The following is a 24,082-nucleotide window of genomic DNA, read 5'->3' on the forward strand; positions in this document are numbered from 1 at the left end:
TGTAGAAAATTTGCTTAATGAAAATAAATAAATAAATATTTTTATAATTAGAAGGAAAATGTGATTTAGAAATATTAAATAAATAAACAAACAAATAGGTTTTCTACTGATAATTGGAGGAGAAAATTTGCTTAATGAAAATGAATAAATACAATAAAGTCTTTTTTATAATTAGAAGGAAAATGTGATTTAGAAATAATAAATAAACAAATAAATAAAATAAATCAATAAATAGGTTTTCTACTGATAGTTGGTGGAGAATGAATTTGTGTAATGAAAATAGATAAATAAATAAAATAAATAAATAGTCTTTTTATAATTAGAAGAAAAATGTTATTTAGAAATAATAAATAAATAAATAAACAAACAAATAAATAAGTTTTCTACTGATAATTGAAGTAGAAAATTTGGTTAATGAAAATAGATAAGCAAATAAAATAAATAATAGTCTTTTATAATTAGAAGGAAAAAGTGATTTAGAAATAATAAACAAATAAATAAATAAATAAATAAACATGTTTTCTACTGATAATTGGAGGAGAAAATGTGCTTAATGGATAGATAAATAAATAAATGTTTTTGTTTTATAATTGGAGGGAAAATGTGATTTAAACAAATAAACAGATTTCTACTGATAATTGGAGGATAAAATGTAAATAGTGAAAATAAATAAATAAATAAATAGTTTTTGTTTATTATAATTGCAGGGAAAATGTGATTAAAAATAAACAAAAATAAATAAATAAATAAATAAATAGGCTTTTTACTGATAACTGGAGGAGAAAATATAAAATGAATGAAAATAAATATGAGATTGAGAAAAATGTGATTAAAATTTTAAAATACATACATACATAAAATAATGAAAATAAATACATTACAGTTTTGTGTTGATAATTAGAAAAAAGTGCTTAATAAAAATAAATAAATAAACAGTTTTGTACTGACTGAATAAAAAAGTAAAATAAATACAGTTTTTGTATTAATAACTGGATGAGAAGTGTGTTTATAACAACGAATATTTGTGTATTAACAACAATACAAGCAATATAGTAAATGAGATTCAAATTAACTACAAGCTTTTAACTAGTACAGTAATAAGTGTTAACTACAACACTTATTACTGTACTAGTTAAAAGCTTGTAGTTAATTTAGTATCTCAGTAATATGACTTCAGCGTGGCCAAACCCATCAGACATGCTGATCTCTCTTTAACACCAGTGTGGTGTGCTTTACTGTGGTACCAATCACAAGCGCAACACTCACAAGCGGTGTTTCCACGGCAACAGCTGCAGGAGGAAGTTACAGGAGCACTCGAAAGTTTGAGGTAGTGATTTAAATGCAAACGTGCGTCAGATACACACCGCATAAGAGCCGTCCAGAGGAGTCTCTGCATGCTTAAGGACCATTATTTTATTCAAACAAAGAGATGGAGCATGACCTCACAGACGGAGCTGAAACGCTGCTAACGTCCTGGAGAAACCTCTGTTTGTAAAGCACACGGATGTACGAGAGACCAATGAATAGAGCGAGATCACGTCAGCGCTGCTAATCTGCTGCAAGGACAGCCGAAACACACACACACACATACACACACACAGCTTAACCAGTTCAAACGCAGTTGTCCGTTGCCTGGGCAACCACTAATTTCACACTCATCTACAACTGCAAACACACAACAAACCTGAGAGCCATAAAAACATCCATACATCACAGAAATATATCAAGATAAATATTCTATCATCTGTTTAAATATACATACAGTACATATGTCTATATATAGAGAGCCTTTAAAGTTGAAGTCCACCTCCAGAACAGAAATGTACTCAACCCTTGTCATCCAAGATGTTTGTGACTTTGTTTCTTCAGTTGATAAGAAATTATGTTTTTTTGAGGAATAAAATTCAGGAATTATCTCCATATAATGGATATCAATGGTGCCCCAAAGTTTGAACGTCAAAAATACAGTTTATACTGATAACTGGAGAAAAAAAAATGTGCTTCATGGATATATGAACAAATAAATAAAAATTAAAATAATTTTTTTTTGTTTTATAATCATAGGGAAAATTTGATTTAATAAACCAACAAATAAATAGGTTTTATAATGTGCTTAATGTAAATAAATAAATAATTGGGGGAAAATGTGCTTTAAAAAAATAAATATGTTTTGCTTTTATAATTGGAGAGAAACGTGATTTAAAAAAAATTAAAATAAATCAATAAAGGAGAAAATTTAATTAATGAAAATAAATAAATAAATAGGTTTCCTACTGATAACTGGAGAAATTAATTAATGAAAATCAATCAATTAATAAATCAATAAATAAATAGTTTTTGTTTTGTGAAATAGTTTTGTAAAACGAACTAAATAAATAAATAGGTTTTCAACTGATAACTGGAGGAGAAAATATAATTAAAGAAAAAAAATAGGGCTCTAAACGATTAAAAAAAATAGATTTGCTTTTATAACTGGAGGTAAAATGTGCTTAAATAAATAAATATAAACATAACTAAATAACCAAATAAATAGGTTTTCCACTGTTAACTTAGAAAATTTGCTTAATGAAAATAAATAAATTAATAAATAACTAAATTCTGTTTTATAATTAGACTAATCAAAAATTAAGTTTTGATATATTTATGGTAGGAAATTTACAAAATATCTTCATGTAACATGATCTTTACTTAATATCTGAATGATTTTTGGCATTAAAGAAAAATTGATCACTTTGACCCATTCGATGTATTTTTTGGCGTTTGCTACAAATACGTGTTATTTTGTTCAAATACTGTGAATCGGTTTACCATTAATTTTCTTGAATTTTAATAGTTTCATTAAATTTTAAATATCAGAAGCATGTCTAATTAATTGATAAAGATTCATTTGATTTTATTACGAGGTAATTTATTATATTATTTATTATTTATGTCTTGTGTATTTACAATTTTCTTGTAAATAAATACTGGTATAAATATTCCTTAAATATGGCTAAAGAAATTAGATTTGTTTGTATTTTTGCAAATACTTATTTTATACGATCTATGTGAATCTAATTTTCACTTAACAATAACGTTTAAATAACTAAAAATAAAACAAAAAATAATACAAAAAACATGCACAAAAAAAATTACAACTTTAAAATTAATATTCAAAATACTTATAAAACTATATCAATATCCCACTAACACTAAACTATCACCGTCACTCAGTGAATCACTGAACTTTAAGTCTTTATTTATCTATCTTGTTTTCTATCACTATATTCAATAATGCATAGCCTCTGTGTTTGTTTGGAGTCTTTATTCCTGTGATTCCCTTCAGAGCTGCAGAAATGACACACTTCACCTTTAAACATTAGTTATAGCAGTTCATGCACAACAACAGCCTGCAGAAACATCTACATAACCAGCCCACGACTGAAGCATTCAGACAGAAACAACAGCAGTGTTTGCTCACCGACTGTTGTTACAAGCACCTTTATAATGCCATTAAATCTGCAGCTCATGTAAACAGAACACTTGTGATTACATTAATGTCATTATACTCATAATTACAGTAACCATAATCATAACATCTACATCTAGATTATGAGTTTTATAGATGGTCAGAAACACTAGAAAAGAGACTTTTTAGGCGCGTTTTTGCAGGGTTCGTACAGATACTGTAAAACGAAATTCCAGGACTTTCAAGGACTTTTCAAGCTCTACTTTTTGAATTTTAAGGACTTCAATCAGAGATCTCTATTATGTCTTCTATTTCAAACTAAAAAAAAGATATAAATATACTAATAGAAAATGGCAATATAAATACAAATATCGGCTTTAGTCTCGCGGTGTTCCGGCTTTAGTCTCGCGGTGTTCCGGCTTTAGTCTCGCGGTGTTCCGGCTTTAGTCTCGCGGTGTTCCGGCTTTAGTCTCGCGGTGTTCCGGCTTTAGTCTCGCGGTGTTCCGACTTTAGTCTCGCGGTGTTCCGACTTTAGTCTCGCGGTGTTCCGGCTTTAGTCTCGCGGTGTTCCGACTTTAGTCTCGCGGTGTTCCGGCTTTAGTCTCGCGGTGTTCCGACTTTAGTCTCGCGGTGTTCCGGCTTTAGTCTCGCGGTGTTCCGGCTTTAGTCTCGCGGTGTTCCGGCTTTAGTCTCGCGGTGTTCCGGCTTTAGTCTCGCGGTGTTCCGGCTTTAGTCTCGCGGTGTTCCGGCTTTAGTCTCGCGGTGTTCCGGCTTTAGTCTAGCAGTGTTCCGGCTTTAGTCTCGCAGTGTTCCGGCTTTAGTCTCGCAGTGTTCCGGCTTTAGTCTCGCAGTGTTCCGGCTTTAGTCTCGCAGTGTTCCGGCTTTAGTCTCGCGGTGTTCCGGCTTTAGTCTCGCAGTGTTCCGGCTTTAGTCTCGCGGTGTTCCGGCTTTAGTCTCGCAGTGTTCCGGCTTTAGTCTCGCAGTGTTCCGGCTTTAGTCTCGCAGTGTTCCGGCTTTAGTCTCGCAGTGTTCCGGCTTTAGTCTCGCAGTGTTCCGGCTTTAGTCTCGCGGTGTTCCGGCTTTAGTCTCGCAGTGTTCCGGCTTTAGTCTCGCGGTGTTCCGACTTTAGTCTCGCGGTGTTCCGGCTTTAGTCTCGCGGTGTTCCGGCTTTAGTCTCGCGGTGTTCCGGCTTTAGTCTCGCGGTGTTCCGGCTTTAGTCTCGCGGTGTTCCGGCTTTAGTCTCGCGGTGTTCCGGCTTTAGTCTCGCGGTGTTCCGGCTTTAGTCTAGCAGTGTTCCGGCTTTAGTCTCGCAGTGTTCCGGCTTTAGTCTCGCAGTGTTCCGGCTTTAGTCTCGCAGTGTTCCGGCTTTAGTCTCGCAGTGTTCCGGCTTTAGTCTCGCGGTGTTCCGGCTTTAGTCTCGCAGTGTTCCGGCTTTAGTCTCGCGGTGTTCCGGCTTTAGTCTCGCAGTGTTCCGGCTTTAGTCTCGCAGTGTTCCGGCTTTAGTCTCGCAGTGTTCCGGCTTTAGTCTCGCAGTGTTCCGGCTTTAGTCTCGCGGTGTTCCGGCTTTAGTCTCGCGGTGTTCCGGCTTTAGTCTCGCAGTGTTCCGGCTTTAGTCTCGCGGTGTTCCGGCTTTAGTCTCGCGGTGTTCCGGCTTTAGTCTCGCAGTGTTCCGGCTTTAGTCTCGCAGTGTTCCGGCTTTAGTCTCGCAGTGTTCCGGCTTTAGTCTCGCGGTGTTCCGGCTTTAGTCTAGCAGTGTTCCGGCTTTAGTCTCGCAGTGTTCCGGCTTTAGTCTCGCGGTGTTCCGGCTTTAGTCTAGCAGTGTTCCGGCTTTAGTCTCGCAGTGTTCCGGCTTTAGTCTCGCAGTGTTCCGGCTGTAGTCTCGCAGTGTTCCGGCTTTAGTCTCGCAGTGTTCCGGCTTTAGTCTCGCAGTGTTCCGGCTTTAGTCTCGCAGTGTTCCGGCTTTAGTCTCGCAGTGTTCCGGCTGTAGTCTCGCAGTGTTCCGGCTTTAGTCTCGCAGTGTTCCGGCTTTAGTCTCGCAGTGTTCCGGCTGTAGTCTCGCAGTGTTCCGGCTTTAGTCTCGCAGTGTTCCGGCTTTAGTCTCGCAGTGTTCCGGCTTTAGTCTCGCAGTGTTCCGGCTTTAGTCTCGCAGTGTTCCGGCTTTAGTCTCGCAGTGTTCCGGCTTTAGTCTCGCAGTGTTCCGGCTTTAGTCTCGCAGTGTTCCGGCTTTTTTCGTATATTTCGTCTATATTCTCGTGGTACTTCGACTATATTCTCGGAATCTTCGTTTTTTTTTATGTGGCACTAAAACGCCTTCGTAATTAACCCCCTGGGGTCCAAACACGCGTATACGCGTTTTGTGGCAGTTTCCCAAAAGGAACTTCAATTACTCGGTCATTTCTGATTGTACAGATAAAAGCAGTACATCAATCGAATCTGTAAAGGGTCTACTTTTATTTGTATATACTCACAAAACCAAAAAAATATTGTGATTTTACAAAATAAAGAAAACAAAAAGGGTGTGCTGTCTGCCGCGTTGATCTCCGTGATCTTCATTCAGAAACGCGTCATTAAAATAGACTATAACTCAGCCAATACACAACACAGAGACATGAGCAATATGTCTAGAGAAAGCTTGATATCTATACTTTCAAATAAAGTAATGTTTATTGAAATCAAATATTCTGTGATAAAGTAATCCGTATGAAACCAACACGATGTCCAGTCTCTCTTGTCTGCTTCATTAGTTTTAATTAGATCACGCCCAGGAGCGATTCCAGTCTTTCATATTCAAATCGTCCACGTGAGGGCGCCGCGCCAAAAGTAGACGCCCACATCACAGTAAACAAAGGAGAAAGCAGTTTCTTTTCTTTCAAGTTAGTCCTTTCTGGAAGAAGACGGGCTGTCAGGAATAAAACTTACTTCAGAAGATGAACATTAAATGAGACATGGCGTGAACCAGCAGATGAGATATTTACACAAGTAAGTTTTTTTCTTTTATATTTGTAAGTTGTTACTGTGACAGAATGTGCACACATTTTACCAGTTAAGACTTTTTGCCAACTGTATTTCCTGACTACAGCAAGTGAAACATTATAAAGTATGTTTCATTTCACTGCATCTAAATGTCTCATGATGACAGGATGTTTCAACTTTGGTCGAAAAACGCGCTGGCGCATTTGAGGCACGCTTTTGTAATAACTCCGAAAAGAATGTAAAATTCTCCGTCAGTTTTGATCGTACAAATACAACCAATACATCATTCGAAACTGTAGAGGGTATATTTTTATTTGTATACACTGTGCTTTTATGAAAATAAGAAAACAGTCAGGGCACGCGCTCTGCCTTCACTGTCTGTTATATCTTTACACAGACACATAAATGAAACTAACGTGCATGAAACCTAAATCTAAGTGATTACGTGCCTCACAGACATAATGCATTTACTTGTAGAAAGCTTGAAATGTTTACTTTTACATAAACCAATTCAAATAAAAAAATACTATTCTCTTTTTAAGTAATCTGTATGAAAGGTAGAAGATGTATGGTTTCTCCTGTATCACTTCATTACAAACCTTACACCTGTATTTATCTCACACTGTTTTATTTGCACCTAACTGTTATACGCCTATGCTATACACTACCAGTCAAAGGTACTTTTTTAAAGAAAAATAATTATCTAATTTTGTGAAATAGGTTTACTATGTAAAAAAAACTGCTCACTTAAAAAAAAAATAACTTTTAATAATAAAAAGTTTGGCTGGTAGTGTATGTGTTTTCTCCATGTTAGCTCTGTCTTTGTCAGATCATTGTGTTGCTCACATCTACTTGTTTTCTTTGCAGTTTCTGCTGTTCCCCGTTTTCCTGTGTTCAAGTTTCCTGCAAGTGATTTGGATAGTGCACCCTCGACATCTTGACTTCTGTGTTTATTACTTTTGTTCCTAATAAAAAGTTTAACTGCACTCACAAGTGAAAGACAAGTTATTTTGTGTGATAGTTAAATATATTCAAAATACGCTTCAAACTAAATATATATGTATTTTGTCCTTTCATTTTTCCTTTATTCTTTCTGTTGTTTCCTCTCAGTCAACATCCGACTGAATGGCTCATTATGCGGCTCATTATGCAGGTCTTTGTCTTCTCAGGTGTAAATCACAGCATTATTCATGATGATTCACGCCTCCTCGCATACAGCCACTCTAAACAAAAAGTGTCTTCAAAAATTTAAATCTATATACTGTTTTGTGAAAACAAGTGAACTAGATGATTTTCACATCATTTGGTAGAAAAAAACCAAGCCTACCACATCCAATTCTCGAAAGTCCCGAGAATAAATATTCTGTATGTGTTAGATGACCTTATTTCAGTGACTTCAAAAATTTAGTTTTTCAAAATGCACGCATAAACATTGTTTTCTCAAAAACTTAAAAGTGTACATTCATGTTGCTTACATATTTTTGTAGTCCAATTTGTGCTAAATACAATGTATTTAGATTTAGGATATTAATATGTTTTTAACATACTGAAAAAAGCACAAATGTCAAGGCATGTCAAAACTTCTTCAGGGCCCCAAAACACCCCCGGGCCCCAGAGGGTTAAGTGTCTTCTGTGTAATATATACTTCTGTATAAGTGTACCCATTTAGCCCACCAAATCTGTGTTTTTCAAAGATATTAACATGGTTTATAAGAAAAATGTATTGTTAAAATGCAAGATTTGTCTCTCATTTAAAAATGTATTTATTCCCCCATTTTGGGGGGAATAAAATGTTGCATAAAATAAAGCAAATTATATATGAACAAATCCCTCTGTAAAAGCCTTTGGAATATAGACAGGAATAAAAATGTAAAGTTTGGTGTGTGTAAGTGCTACTGAAGTGGAGATTTATGGCTCAGTGTAGGAGAAAAAACTCATGGCCTTTAAAATTTAAATTGTAATTGAAATCTATTGACACAAATAGGTAAAGGTCTATAAAAGAAACACTTAACAGTGTCTTTGTAATGTTTTCTTTCCACTAGTCTGAAAAAACACTTTATGAAAAAGCAAAAAGCCCAAAATCTCAAACTTGACAGGTGCATGAAAAAACAGTGTTTTTGCCTGCAGTGTCTCCCCTTAAAGGGAACATGGGTTTAATAGGTACACATACCTCAACTATAAAACACAATAACTCCACCGGAGCAGACAGTGACTTGATGAGTGATCATGAACTCTGCTTACCTCTATGGTGTAGGTCTGGTCATGTGAGACTGTTTCTCCGCTCCGAAGGGTCTTTGAGAGGGAAAACACGGTGGTCTGATCTCCTCTCTGCTCCTCGCCCTCATTTCTCCCCTGCTCCTCTCGCATATGCTCCTCCGCGTCCGCCTCCGGCTTCTTTTTCTTCTTCTTTTGCTTCTTCTGGCCATCGGATTGAGCTTTCCTCTGCCGGTACTCGGCCAGCTGGAAGAGACGGGACACAAACATAAGCTTATAAGCGACAAAAATCACACATGGGAAAACTGCAGTCTGTGAATGTAAAAAATTTGACCGTAAAAACCCACGGTAAAGCGGCACAGCTTGGTGAAGTTGAGCCGAATCATGTCTGATTGTTGATCAACACTGTCACCTTCCTTTGCTCTGCCACCGCAAATCCTTCAACTTTGCTTTAAGTGGATTAGCAGCACAGACGTCCATTAAGACTGACATCTGGTTCATCAATATGTAAGCGCATACGCTGACGGCTATCTGTTTAGCACTCATTTGAAGCATAAATCATCTTCTGGAAGGAATACGAGTTCTAGAGCTCTTGAGAATGCAAACATGAACAACTTGATCAAATGAAGCGTTTGCCTGAGTTGGAACAGGATTTACTGCCAGACACTGAAGTGTGTTAAAACCAGAGCAGCTCTGGATTACACTTACTGACCTAAATGCAGAAACTCAGTGTGAAGATCCTGTGGAGTTCGAAACTACTTACTTTCTTAGCCCTCGTGCTGTGTTCAGGTCGTTTTGACCCACAGAGGGTTTTCTTTTCTTAAAATACTAGTTGATGTTATTGCATTAGACTAAAACTTTTTGACTTTGCTCACATGGGCTATAGCTATGATGGTGTTTTAGTGCCTTGTTAAAAAAATAAATAAAAATAAGACTGCCAGAATACAGTTTGAATATTTTGAGAATAAAGTCTAAATGTTTTAAAAAATAAAGTCTAAATGTTTAAAAAATAAATACGAAATATTTCAAGAATAAAGTCGGAATTTTACGAGAATAATGTTGAAATGTTTGAGAATAAAGTCAAAATACTATTAGAAGAAATAATACAAGAATAAAGTCTAAATATATTTCAAGAATAAAGTCGAAATGCTTCGAGAATAAAGTTGAAATGTTTTGAGAATAAAGTTGAAATGTTTTGAGAATAAAGTCGAAATGCTTCGAGAATAAAGTCGAAATGTTTTGAGTATAAAGTTGAAATGTTTCAAAAATAATGTTAACATTTTTTCAGAATAAAGTCGAAATATTACGCGGATAAAGTCAAAATATTTAAAGAATAAAGTCAAAATACTATGAAAATAAAAATGTCAAAATAAATCGAGAATAAAGCTGAGACATAATATTTTAACTTTATTATATTAGGATTTTAACCTGGTAATCTTAGATTTTTTTTTTTTTTTTTTTTTTTTACATGGCACTAAAACAGTCCTATATAACAACTTACAAAAATGTTTTTTGGTTTTTTTTTTTTCTGGACAGAAATGGTAGGTCTACTAAAAAAATGTTATGATATATTATCACCAAATCCTAGATTTAATCTTTTTGTCAGCTTGTTTTCATTCAATTACCACAGGTTTTGCATTTCTGTATAACTTTCCTAGAAATACAGCACATTACAAAAGTGAAATGAGGTGAATGTGACACGTCTAAACAGAACAACTGACAGAATAACAGCGTCACAAAACCAGCAGCTGGGAGAGAAAAAAATGACCACCTGTCTGCACACACACACACACACACACACACACACACAGCTGTTGTGCGAGAGCAGCTCTTGAGCAGTAACACCCCACTATTTTCATCAGAGACTGCAAACACATGAGTTTATATGGCATTAGTTCACAAAGATCTTCAGCTTTCTATGCAGGGATTTAACAATAAATTTTGCAAAAACATGCATAATCAAATAATTATATGCATCATAGAATGTTGCAATAAATAAATAAAAATGCATAAAAAAGGCAAGGGAAAATATGAAAACGCAGGTGAAATACCACACGAATAGGCCTTAGAATTGAAAACACTACCAGTCAAAAGTTTTTGAACAGTAAGATTTTTAAATGTTTTTTAAAGAAGTCTCTTCTGCTCACCAAGCCTGCATTTATTTGTACAGCAAAAACAGTACAATTTTGAAATATTTTTACTATTTAAAATAACTGTTTTATATTTGATTATATTTTAAAATGTAATTTATTTCTGTGATCAAAGCTGAATTTTCAACATCATTACTGCAGTCTTCAGTGTCACATGATCCTTCAGAAAGAGCCAAAGATCAGCATTTACATTAAATAAAAAGCTTTTGTAACATTATACACTATATAACATTTAAAATCTTGAAGTCAGTATAATTTTTATTTCTTTTTTGGGAAAGAAATTACAGATATTAATACTTTTATTTAGCAAGGATGCTTTAAATTGATTAAAAGTGATGATAGAGACATTTATAATGTTACAAAAGATTTCTATTTCAGATTAATTTACTTTTTACTCATCAAAGAAACCTGAAAAAATTCTACTCAGCTGTTTTCAACATAATAAATGTTTTTTGAGCAGCAAATCAGCATATTAGAATGATTTCTAAAGGATCATGTGACACTGAAGACTGCAGTAATGATGCTGAAAATTCAGCTTTGAAATCACAGGAATAAATTATATTTTAAAATATATTAAAATAGAAAACAGTTATTTTAAATATTAAAAATATTTTACAATTTTACTGCTTTTGCTGCACTTTGGATCAAATAAATGCAGGCTTAATGAGCAGAAGAGAATTCTTAAAAAAAAAAAAAAAAATTTACAAAAAAAAACTGTAATAAATATGAAATTTAATCATTTCAATATATTAATTTAATTTAATTTAGTCTGTTAAATCCCTCCACCGAATGAAGAAAATAAAAATCTGAACTTGCATGAACTCACTTTCTATACATTATTATAGTTAAATAAGAAACATTTTCTCCTCTGCAACACCTGAACATTTCAGTCTATATCTGGGTGACATTTCACCCAGAAAGTCCCTCTGAAACGCTCAAGAACACAAGTGAGAAACACATTTCCCAGAAAACCTCTTAACGCCGGAGCCCAAATACAGATGATTTGAAAAACTCTTTTTGCTGTTACCATGGCGACGGAGCAGGAATCGCGCATGCGGCTTTTACATTATTTATGTAAACAAGCAAAAAGAGCGTTGGCACTAATGTACGTCCATTACGCTGAATGAACTCTAATGAGTAGAGAGGTGAGAACGTGAGCTCGACGGCCGTCCTGTGGGATCAGATGTTTGCGAGTGTCTAGGATACTGCACAGACTCCTGGGAAAGATCCACCTCAGAAACAAAACAACTTCACAAAGAGCAGCGGCTGTAAAAACATCCACTGAAGGAGAATAACAACCAGAGTCTGACACATGCAAATAAAACACATGCAATACAGACGTTCACTGAGACCAAACTTCTTACAGCAACTATAATGATCCGATTATATGTGACCCTGGAGCACAAAACCAGTCTTAAGTGGCTGGGGTATATTTGTAGCAATAGCCAAAAATACATTGCATGGGTTAAAATTATTGATTTTTTTTTTATGCCAAAAATCATTAGGAAATTAAGTAAAGTTCATGTTCCATGAAGATTTTTTGTAAAATTCCTACTGTAAACATATCAAAATGTAATTTTTGATTTGTAATATGCATTGTTAAGAACCTAATTTGGACAACTTTAAAGGTGATTTTCTCAGTATTTTTGATTTTTTTTTTGCATCCTCAGATTTCTGATTTCAAATAGATGTATCTCAGTCAAATATTGTCCTATCCTAACAAGCCATACATCAATAGAAAGCTTATTTATTGAGCTTTCATATGATGTATATATCTCATTTTTGTCAAATTTAACCTTATGACTGGTTTTGTGGTCCAGGGTTACATATAGTGATCTATATTAAAGATATAGAAGCCTGTTTCCACCAGTGAATAAACAAGATAACTGCAACATTTTCTCACAATTTCTCACAAATGCAAGTTTAAATCTCACAATTCTGACTTTATTTCTAAGATTTATAAATATAAATCTCACAAATTCATAAGTATAATCACAAATGTAACTTTTCCCGCAATTTCTAGTTTAAATTTCACAATTCTGACACTTATCTCAGATTTGCTAGTTTAAATCTTGCAATTCTGACTTTATTTCTAAGATTTATAAATATAAATCTAACAGTTTTGACTTTTTTCTTTCAATTGCAAGTTTAAATCTAACTTTAAATAAAACACATGCAACACAGACGTTTACACTGAGACCAAACTTCTTACGGCAACTATAATGATCCGTATTACAGATATGGAAGCCCATTTCCACCAATGAATAAACAAATAAAACGTTTTATCTCACAATTCTGACCTTTTTCTCACAAATGCAAGTTTAAATCTCGCAATTACGTTTTTTTTTTCTCTCAAATGCACATTTAAAATCGCACAATTTTGACTGTATTTCTAAGATTTAGAAGTATGCTCTCGCAAATCTAAATTATTACTCACAATTTCTAGTTTAAAAATCACACAATTGTAACTTTTTTCTCGCAATTTCTAGTTTAAATCTCGCAATTTTAACTTTTTAACTCATTTTAAGTTTATATTTTGCAATTCTGACTTTATTTCTCGGATTTGCATGTTTAAAATCACTCAGTTCTGACTGTGTTGCAAAGATTCATAAGTATCTCACAAATGTAACTTTTTTCTTGCAATTTCTAGTTTAAATCTTGCAATTCTGACTGTATTTCTAAGATTTATAAATTATGATCTTGCAAATTTTACTTTTTTCTCAGAATTTTTAGTTTAAATCTCACAATTCTGACTCTTATCTCAGATTTGCTAGTTTAAATCTTGCAATTTTGACTTTTTTCCTAAGATTTATAAATTTAAATCTCACAATTTTGACTTTTTTCTTTCAATTGCAAGTTTAAAAATCGCAATTCTGACTATTTCTAAGAAATAAAACACATGCAACACAGACGTTCACTGAGACCAAACTTCTTACGGCAACTATAATGATCCGATTATATAGTGATCTATATTATAGATATAGAAGCCCGTTTCCACCAGTGAATAAACAAATAAAACAAGATAACTGCAACATTTTATCTCACAATTTCTCACAAATGCCAAGTTGAAATCTCACAATTCTGACTTTATTTCTAAGATTTATAAATATAAATCTCACAAATTCATGAGTATATCACAAATGTAACTTTTCTCGCAATTTCTAGTTTAAATTTCACAATTCTGACACTTATCTCAGATTTGCTAGTTTAAATCTTGCAATTCTGACTTTACTTCTAAGATTTATAAATATAAATCTAACAGTTTTGACTTTTTTCTTTCAATTGCAAGTTTAAATCTAACTTTAAATAAAACACATGCAACACAGACGTTTACACTGAGACCAAACTTCTTACGGCAACTATAATGATCCGTATTACAGATATGGAAGCCCATTTCCACCAATGAATAAACAAATAAAACGTTTTATCTCACAATTCTGACCTTTTTCTCGCAAATGCAAGTTTAAATCTCGCAATTACGTTTTTTTTTCTCTCAAATGCACATTTAAAATCGCACGATTTTGACTGTATTTCTAAGATTTAGAAGTATGCTCTCGCAAATCTAAATTATTACTCACAATTTCTAGTTTAAAAATCACACAATTGTAACTTTTTTCTCGCAATTTCTAGTTTAAATCTTGCAATTTTATCTTTTTAACTCATTTTAAGTTTAAATCTCCGAATTCTGACTTTTTGTCTCGCAATTGCAAGTTTAAAATCACTCAGTTCCGACTGTGTTGCAAAGATTCATAAGTATCTCACAAATGTAACTTTTTTCTTGCAATTCTGACTGTATTTCTAAGATTTATAAATTATGATCTTGCAAATTTTACTTTTTTTCTCAAAATTTTTAGTTTAAATCTCACAATTCTGACATATTTTCTAAGATTTATAAATATAAATCTCACAATTTTGACTTTTTTCTTTCAATTGCAAGTTTAAAAATCGCAATTCTGACTATTTCTAAGAAATAAAACACATGCAACACAGACGTTTACACTGAGACCAAACTTCTTACGGCAACTATAATGATCCGTGTTATAGATATGGAAGCACATTTCCACCAATGAATAAACAAATAAAACAACGTTTTATCTCCCAATTCTGACCTTTTCTCACTATTGCAAGCATATATCTGACTTTATTTCCTAGATTTGTAAGTTTAATACTCCCAATTTAGACTTTTTTCTTGTAATTGCGAGTTTAAAACTTTAAGTTTTAAAGTTAAGTTTTTGACTGTATTGCAAAGATTCATAAGTAATTAAAAAATGTTACTTTTTTCCTCACAACTTCAAGTTTAAACCTTGCAATTCTGACTGTTTCCAAGATTTATAAATATAAATCTCACAATTTTGACATTTTTCTTGCAATTTCTAGTTTCAATCTCACAATTTTGACTTTTTTTGCAATTGCAAATTTTTATCGTGCAATTCTGACTTTATTTCTCAGATTTGTACGCTTAAATCTCACAATTCAGATTTTTTCTCACAACTGCAAGTTTTACATTTTGCAATTCAGATTTTTTTTCTCGCAATTGTAAGTTTATATCTTGCAATTCTAACTTTATTTCTTGAATTTGCAAGTTTAAATCTTGCAATTTTTACTTTTTTCTTACAATTGCAAGTTTTACATTTTGCAATTAAGTTTTTTTCTAGCAATTGCAACTGACTTTATTTCTCAGGTTTTTAAGTTTAAATCTCACAATTCTGACTTTTTTTTATTTGCAAGTTTATATATTGCAATTCTGACTTTATTTCTCACTTTTGGACGTTTAAATCTCGCAATTTTGACTGTGTTCCTAAGATTTTTTTATGTATAATTCTGGAAATTGTTTTTTTTCCTTGCAATTTCTAGTTTACATTTCACAATTTTTACTTTTTTCTTGCAATTGCAAGTTCTTATCTTGCAATTCTGACTTTCCTTCAAAGAGTTGTACTTTTGTAAAATTTTGCAATTTTTACTTTTTTTTTTAATTGCAAGTTTAAATCGCACCATTCTGACTTTATTTCTAAGATTTCTAAGTATAATCTTGCAAATTTTACCTTTTTCTTACAGATGACGATCTAATCAAACACAGGTGACGGTGATACACAAACGAGGACTAAACCAAATGATGACAAAATGACAGGGGGAAGACAAATGGGAAAAACCAATGACAAAACAGACAGAACTGTGACACCGCAATTCTGACTTTATTTCTTGGATTTGCATGTTTCAATCTTACAATTCTGACTTTTTACTTGCAAGTGCAAACTTTATTTCTCGGAATTGCAAGCTTTAATCTTGCAATTTAGATTTTGTTTTCTCACGATTCCAAGTTTACATCTTAAAAAGTTGAAATTGCAAGATATAAACTCACAGTTGCGAGAAAAAGTCAGTGAGATAAACAGTCACAAGTACGTTTTTTTTTTTTATTATTATTCATTGGCAGAAACGGGATTCCATATATAGATCTATTGTTTTGCATGCTTTAAAATTAACACAGAGAAATAAAACAAAGGCCTGCTTTTATTTCTCAGACCAACTGCAATTTTAGCAGAGGCACAGTGCAAGTGTAATGTTGGCTGATACTCGTACCTTCGACCAATATATCGTCCACTTCTATGTGTCCTGAAGTAAAACTTCAAGAAAGCAATAGCAGGCGCCGGAACAGAAGCAACTGCACAGCTTGAAATTAAATTTAATTTGTTTTTCCTACAAAGGCTGGCATTAATCTCTGGGTTATCTAATCAGCTCCCTGAGGTGAGCGTCCCCTGCTGACACCCTTTTGGCCTATTTGGAAAGACTGCGATTGCTCTCGGTCATATGTAGGTCTGCTGTTACTTTAGTGGCGAACGGCTCATTTCTGCTGCTGCCTTAGTGTCCTCATGCGAACCGCATTCACAGAACAGCACGAAAACTCAAGAAGCAAAGTAAGTCTATAAAGAAAATAAGGCTTTTATTCATCAAGGTCGCATTGAATTGTTCTAAAGTGCCAGTGAAGACATTCTTTATGTTGCAAAAGATTTCCATTTCAAATAAATGCTGTTCTTTTGAGCTTTTTGTTTATCTGTGAATCCTGAAAAATTTAATATATGATGGTTTCCACCAAAATATTGGGCAACAAAACTGTTTTCAACATTGATAATAATCTGAAATGTTTTTAAGCAGCAAATCAGCATATTAGAATGATTTCTGAAGGATTGTGTGACACTCAAGACGAGTAATGATGCTGAAAATTCAGCTGTGCATCACAGAAATAAATTACATTTGAACAGATATTTACATAGCAAACAGTTATTTTAAATTGGAATAATATTTCACAATTTTACAGCATTTTTGATCAAATAAATGCAGCTTTATTTAACATTTATTTTCTAAAGTAAGAAAATCCTACTTTAATGTTAACATAGAATGCTTTTATTCATCAAGGACGCTTTGAATTGTTCTAAAGTGCCAGAGAAGACGTTTTTAATGTTGCAAAAGATTTCCATTTCAAATAAATGCTGTTCTTTTGAACTTTTTATTCATCTGTGAATCCCGAAAAATAAAATACATGGTGGTTTCCACAAAAATATTGGGCAACAGAACTGTTTGCAACATTGATAATAATCTGAAATGTTTTTTAAGCAGCAAATCAGCAGTGTCACATGATCCTTCAGAAATCAATCCAATATGAAGACGTGTAATGATGCTGAAAATTCAGCTGCGGTTCACAGAAATAAATTACATTTGAACAGATATTCACGTAGTAAACGGTTATTTTAAATTGGAAAAATATTTCACAATTTTACAGCATTTTTGATCAAATAAATGCAGCTTTATTTAACATTTATTTTCTAAAGTAAGAAAATCTTACTTTAATGTTAACATAAAATGCTTTTGTTCATCAAGGATGCTTTGAATTGTTCGAATTGTTGAGAAATAAAATATATGATGGTTTCCACAAAAACATTGGCCAGCAAAACTGTTTTCAACATTGATGATAATCTGAAATGCTTTTAATCAGCATAATAAAATTATTTCTGAAGGATCGTGTGACACTCAAGACGAGTAATGATGCTGAAAATTCAGCTGTGCATCACAGAAATAAATTACATTTGAACAGATATTCACATAGTAAACAGTTGTTTTAAATTGTAAAAATATTTCAAAATTTTACTGTATTTTTTTTTACAGTACATTTCTTTCAAAAACCTTAAAAAAAAATCTTACTTTAATGGTAACATAGTTGATATTAAATGTAATAGGTTTTAAGTATTTTATCATAAAAACCCAACACACAAATGCACCAAGGCATCCTTCACGTGCCAAACAATCACTGACAAGACCACGACCATCAGAACAGGGTCATGCAAACATTAAGCGAGCGTGCGCTGCTGTTAATTAAGATCACGATGGCTGAGTGTGTAGGAGGTATTTAATTACGCGGCCCGCTTTAGTTTTATTGTAATATCTCTTGAGTGACACCGACTGCGTTTATCGGCCAAGCCAATTATCCTGGCAGACTATTGATCGGGATTAACAAAGGGTTTGTGTGTGCGTCTGAATCCTCAAGGCCTGACCTCTTGTTAACCAGAGCTTTTAGCCTACAATCACAACACACACACATAAATTAAAGCCCTCAGATCTGGTGAAGGCAGAAAACGCTTTCATTGCACGCTGGGATGGAACAATCGATTTTACATAATGGAACGAACCTCGAGTTAAGCAGGCAACTGGACACGCTTTAGAGGTTCAGGTCTGTATTAGTGCGTATTAGGCCTCAGTGCTAATGCACAGGCCACGCATCAGATTTCAACTTTTAGATTGAGTTTGCATGCATGCATTAGCATCTGGAGTAATTCTGTGTCAAATCAAGCAAACGTCCCTGGATCATTTTATTTGGTAATATTTTTCCTGAAGAAAGACAAACAGAAACAGTGACAAAACACAAAATACTAAATGCACTAGATGTCATTTACTGAGTTATCCATGTTGTAGAGGGAGGTCAAAATGACATTTGGAGCCAAATTACAGGAGGGTAAAATGACTTTAGAAAGCATCATTATGTTATTTCTTCCCAGAGATTGGTAGCTCTTTTAGTGAACTCCTTTGACTTTATGTCAATGGTGACCACTCAAAAATGAAGAAACAGCACTTTTTTTTTTTTTTCTCAAAATTTGCATGCCTGTTATTCAAGATATAGAGGGATTCTGTGTCAAATTTACAAATTTTAGAAACATCCCTGGCTATTATTTATTTATGACGAAAGATAAAAATGTATAGTGATGAAAGACAAAATATTAAATGCACCAGATGTGCATTTACTGAGTACACTATTTTGTGGAGGGGGGTCAAAATGACATTTGGAGCCAAATTACAAGAGGATAAAATGACTTTAGAAAGCCGGCAGCATCATTATGTTATTTCTACCCAGAGATTGGTAGCTCTCTGGTAGTAAACTCTGTTGACTTTTGCTATCTCTGTTGCAGTATATGCCGATGGTGACCACTCAAAAATGCAGAAATAGCACTTTGTGTGTTTTTTCTCCAAAATTTGCATGTCTGTAATTCAAGATATAGAGGCATTCCGTGTCAAATCAACAAATTTCAGAAACTTCCCCGGCTCAAATTTTTGATCTTGCTATTATTTTTTATAAAGAAAGATAAACATGTATAGTGATGAAAGCCAAAATATTAAATGTCCTGGATGAATATTTACTGAGTAATCCACTATTTTGTGGAGGGGGGTCAAAATGACAATTTTCATCTGAGATTCAGAGTCGAAATTACAAGGGAGAAAAAAATGACTTTAGAAAACTGGCAGCATCATAATGTTATTTTTACACAGAGATTGTTAGCTCTATTAGTAAAATCTGTTCACTTTAGCTATCTTTGTTGCATTAGGCACCAATGTGACCATTCAAAAAATGAAGAAACAGCACTTTTCAAATTTTAAAAGCACTATATAAATAAAGGTGACTTAACATTTCTCAGATTTCAAGTTTAAATCTCACAATTTTGACTTTTTCTTGCAATTGCGAGTTTATATCTTGCAATTTTGACCTTATTTCCCAGATTTGGACGTTTAAATCTCGCAATTTTGATTATTTCTCGGATTTGCATTTTAATTCTGACTTTATTTCCCAGATTTGTTCTTTATATTTCACAATTCTCGCTTTTTTCCTTGCAATTGCAAGTTAATATTTCACAATTCTGACTTTATGTCCCAGATTTGTAAGTTAATATTTCACAATTCTTACTCTTTTCTCGCAAATGCAAGTTTAAGTTTCGCAATATTGACTTTCTCAGATTTGCATTTTTAAATCTCACAATTTTGACTTTATTTCTCAGATTTGCAAGTTTCATTCTTGCAATTCTGACTTTTTTCTTGCAATTTCTAGTTTAAATATAGCAATTGCTGATTTAAATCTTGCAATTTCTCAGATTTGTATGTTTAAATTTCGCAATTAAAAATATAAAATATAATAAAAATAACACTTTTTTTCTCTGAGTTGTATGTTTAAATATCACAACTCTGACTTTTTTCCCACAAATTTGAGTTTATATCTTGCAATTCTGACTTTATTTCCCAAATTTGTAAGTTAATATTTTGCAATTCTGAATTTTGACTATTTCTCGGATTTGTATTTTTAAATCTCACAATTTTTACATTATTTCTCAGATTTGCAAGTTTAAATCTTGCAATTCTGACTTTTTTCCTTGCAATTGCGAGTTTATATCTTGCAATTTTGACTTTATTTCCCTATTTGGAAGTTTAAATCTCACAATTTTGACTATTTCTCAAATTTGCATTTTTAAATCTCATAATTTTGGCTTTATTTCTCAGAATTCAATCTTGAAATTGTGACTTTATTTCCCAGATTTGTACTTTAAATTTCCCAATTCTCAATTTTTTTTTTCTTGCAATTGCAAGTTTACATCTTTACATTATGTGCCAAAGGTGGCCATTCAATATTGGGGAAGCAGCACTTTTCAAGTTTTTACTCCAAAGGTTCCATGCCAGTAACTCAAGAAGTATTAAAGATATCTTAATGTAATTTTAGAGGTTGGGTCTTAACAAACTTTCATTTTGTCGACTTCTTTTTGAAGGCCTTATATGGTTTAGTCCCAGAGACATTGAAATCTCAATATGGCTCAATGGGTAAATCATTAAATTGTACACATTTTCAATGGTTTTTCAATTTCAGAAATATTCGAAGAGAATATAAGAGAAATATTTGAAAAACAAATAATGTTGAAACTAGAGTGTATCTCGTTTCCTTCTGTCAAGACCACTGCATTGAACCATACCTGTGCTTTTTCCAAAGTTTGTGTGCCTATAACTCAAGAAGTATTAAAGATATCTCAATTTGATTCTAGTTGTTAATAAACTTTTCTCTCAGAATCTTCATTTTCAAGGGCCTACGTCGTTTAGTCCCAGAAATATGGTGATCCCAACGAGGCTCCATTTTCAGATAGTTGAATATTACCCATTTTCAGTGGTTGAAAACCATGTAATGTGCCTCAACTTGTTTTGCAAAGTGACCCACATTTGGTTTTTGACCATTGAAAATGTGTATAATTTAACAATTTACTCTTGGAGTCATATTTTGAAATTTCAATATCTCTGAAAATCGAATCTCATAGAGCCTTACAAATAAAGACCCAATATCAAAATAATATCTTTAATACTTAATACTTGAGTAACAGGCATGCAAACTTTGGAAAAATAAACTTGGTGTTTCCCCATTTCTGAATGGTCACCATTGGCAAGACAACAGATTTTACTAATAGAGCTACCAATCTCTGTGTAAAAATAGCATTACGATGCTGCTAGTTTTCTAAATTCATTTTCCCCCTTTGTAATTTGGCTCTAAACCTCTGAAACCCCCCTCTACAAAATAGTGGATTGCTCAGTAAATATTCATCCAGGGCATTTAATATTTTGGCTTTCATCACTATACATGTCTATATTTCTTCAGAAAAAAATAATAATCAAAATAATCTGGGATCTCTGATTGAGTTGACACAAAGTGACCCAATACTAATATGCATTTATATGTTGGTTCTTAAACCTTTATTTGGTATCTTCATTTTTAAGACACTATATGGTTCGGTTCTAAAAATAAAGGGATTTCAATGTGGCTCCATGAGTAAATGTTTAAATAGTAGGCTACACATTTTCAGCTGAGAAATGGCAAAAGTGAGTCACTTTGCATTCAGATGATACTTAATGGAATTACAGAATAATGTCTAGAGAACAACAACAACAACGTTGTCTTGTCTGCCAAAAATATTCTTTTCCCAAAGTCATCTTTGGAAATGCATCATTACAGTCAAGTAATTTTACTAATGGACCTACCATTTTCTCAAGTAATCTGTAATCTGGCTCCAAATCTCTGGTCAAAATTGGCATTTTGTCCCCATTTTACAAAATAGTGGAATACTCAGTAATATGTCCAACCATGGCATTTAATATTTTGGCTTTCTTCTTCATTTATGTATTTCTTTCAGCAGAAAAAAAAAACAATCGAAACTTTTAGCCAGTTAAGTTGACTTGGAATGAAACATCTAGATAAATTCATTAACTTAAACTTCATTAATTAAATATACCTGCAAGCAGCGATTACCAGGGTTTAAGTGCTTTAAGGCATTTAAGCACATATGCAAAAAGACATTATGCAGCTAGCCTTTTTTTTTTTAGCAAATATAGGTCATTTACCATAGAAATATTATGTTTTGTAATATTTATGACTGTTATAGAGCTAGCTGTGGTCTGATCTCCTTGTGCTCACCAGGTTTGGAAGTTTTGAGTTTTCCTTTAGGGTTTGTAGGATTTTGAGTAAACCTGAACAGGCCCCCTTTCTAAACAACCCCATTATAGCTTCCCAAAGGGCAAATGTCAACATTTTTTGATAATTATTGGCCTAAAGAGTCCAGAAAATTGTACTGCAGTGTTTTTTCCAAACACTTGGGACAAGTTTGTAAAAGTAGTTTTTTCTTCTAGTTTTATCTTCTCAAACATTATCTTCCCCCCCCCCCCATTTCTAGTTTATATCTTACAATTTTGACTTTATTTCCCAGATTTGGAAGTTTAAATCTCACAGTTTTGACTATGTCTCGGATTTGCAAGTGTGGCCAAGCTCCACAATTTTGTTGTCGATTGCAGATTGAGCTGTTACATAAGTGTTCTGAGTTTGGCGAAGATATCTCACTCTGTTTAGGAGTTATAGGCATTTTACTAAAAGTGTCCCTGCCTCTTTTGTACGTTTTGACTTGACTTTATTTCTCAGATTTCAAGTTAAAATCTCACAATTTTGACCTTTTTTCTTGCAATTACGAGTTTATATCTTGCAATTCTGACCTTGTTTCCCAGATTTGTAAGTTAAAATTTCGCAATTCTTGTTTTCTCGCAAATGCAACTTTATATCTTGCAATTCTGACTTTATTTCCCAGATTTGGAAGTTTAAATCTTGCAATTTTGACTATTTCTCGCATTTTTAAATGTCGCAATTTTGACTTTATTTCTCAGTTTTGCATGTTTCAATCTTACAATTCTGACTTTTTGACAATTTCTACTTTAAATATAGCAATTGCTGATTTAAATCTTGCAATTCTGACCTTATTTCCCAGATCTGGAAGTTTAAATCTCACAATTTTGACTTTTTTCTTGCAATTTCTAGTTTACATCTTATGTAATTTTGACTAATTTCTCAGATTTGCAAGTGTGGCCAAGCTCCACAATTTTTTGTTGTCGATTGCAGATTGAGCTCTTACATAAGTGTTTGGCGAAGATATCTCATTCTGTTCAGGAGTTATAGGCATTTTACTAAAAGTGGCCCTGCCCCTTTTTTTTTGGGTGATTATTGATATTCACTCTCCAGAGAATATTTCTGCACTTGTTTGGTTTAGATCAGGCAAAAAACCTAGGAATAGTTCACAAAAGTATACCCGAAATAGCCAAAAATTTCACGATCTGAATCAAGGATTCCAATTACATAAGACACTCAAACCTGCAACTGACGGTTTAGGAGTTTTTCGTACTTTTGATCACTGTAGCGCCTCCGTCAGGCCGATTGGGGCAAGCTTTGGTGATGTTGTCGGCGGTGTGAGTACGATCATCCCTCCAAGTTCCATGTCTTGACAACTTTTGGTTTGGTCTGCACTATCAGTTTTTAAGTGGAGATCGCTGATCTGTGACCATTCTAACAATCACATTAGGGTTTCAGCACTACACCATTGAACCCCTAATTAACTTTTACATTCATGCAAAAACTCCTGCAACAACTTCAGCCTTGCATTTCACCAAATGCTCTCCAACAAAACAAAAATAT

At 33.4% G+C, this 24,082-nt stretch overlaps 1 protein-coding gene across 1 annotated transcript in view; it reads right to left on the reverse strand.

The window, feature by feature from the left end:
- LOC141289447 (A-kinase anchor protein 9-like) overlaps positions 1 to 24,082 on the reverse strand; it is a 61,531-nt gene that overhangs the window by 29,138 nt on the left and 8,311 nt on the right. Inside the window, exon 2 of the mRNA XM_073821541.1 lies at positions 8,663 to 8,881. Within this exon, the coding sequence (XP_073677642.1) occupies positions 8,663 to 8,881 (219 nt within the window). The remainder of the gene's footprint in view (positions 1 to 8,662; positions 8,882 to 24,082) is intronic.

Source organism: Garra rufa, chromosome 17 (assembly GCF_049309525.1).
Source record: "Garra rufa chromosome 17, GarRuf1.0, whole genome shotgun sequence".
Taxonomy (NCBI): domain Eukaryota; kingdom Metazoa; phylum Chordata; class Actinopteri; order Cypriniformes; family Cyprinidae; genus Garra; species Garra rufa.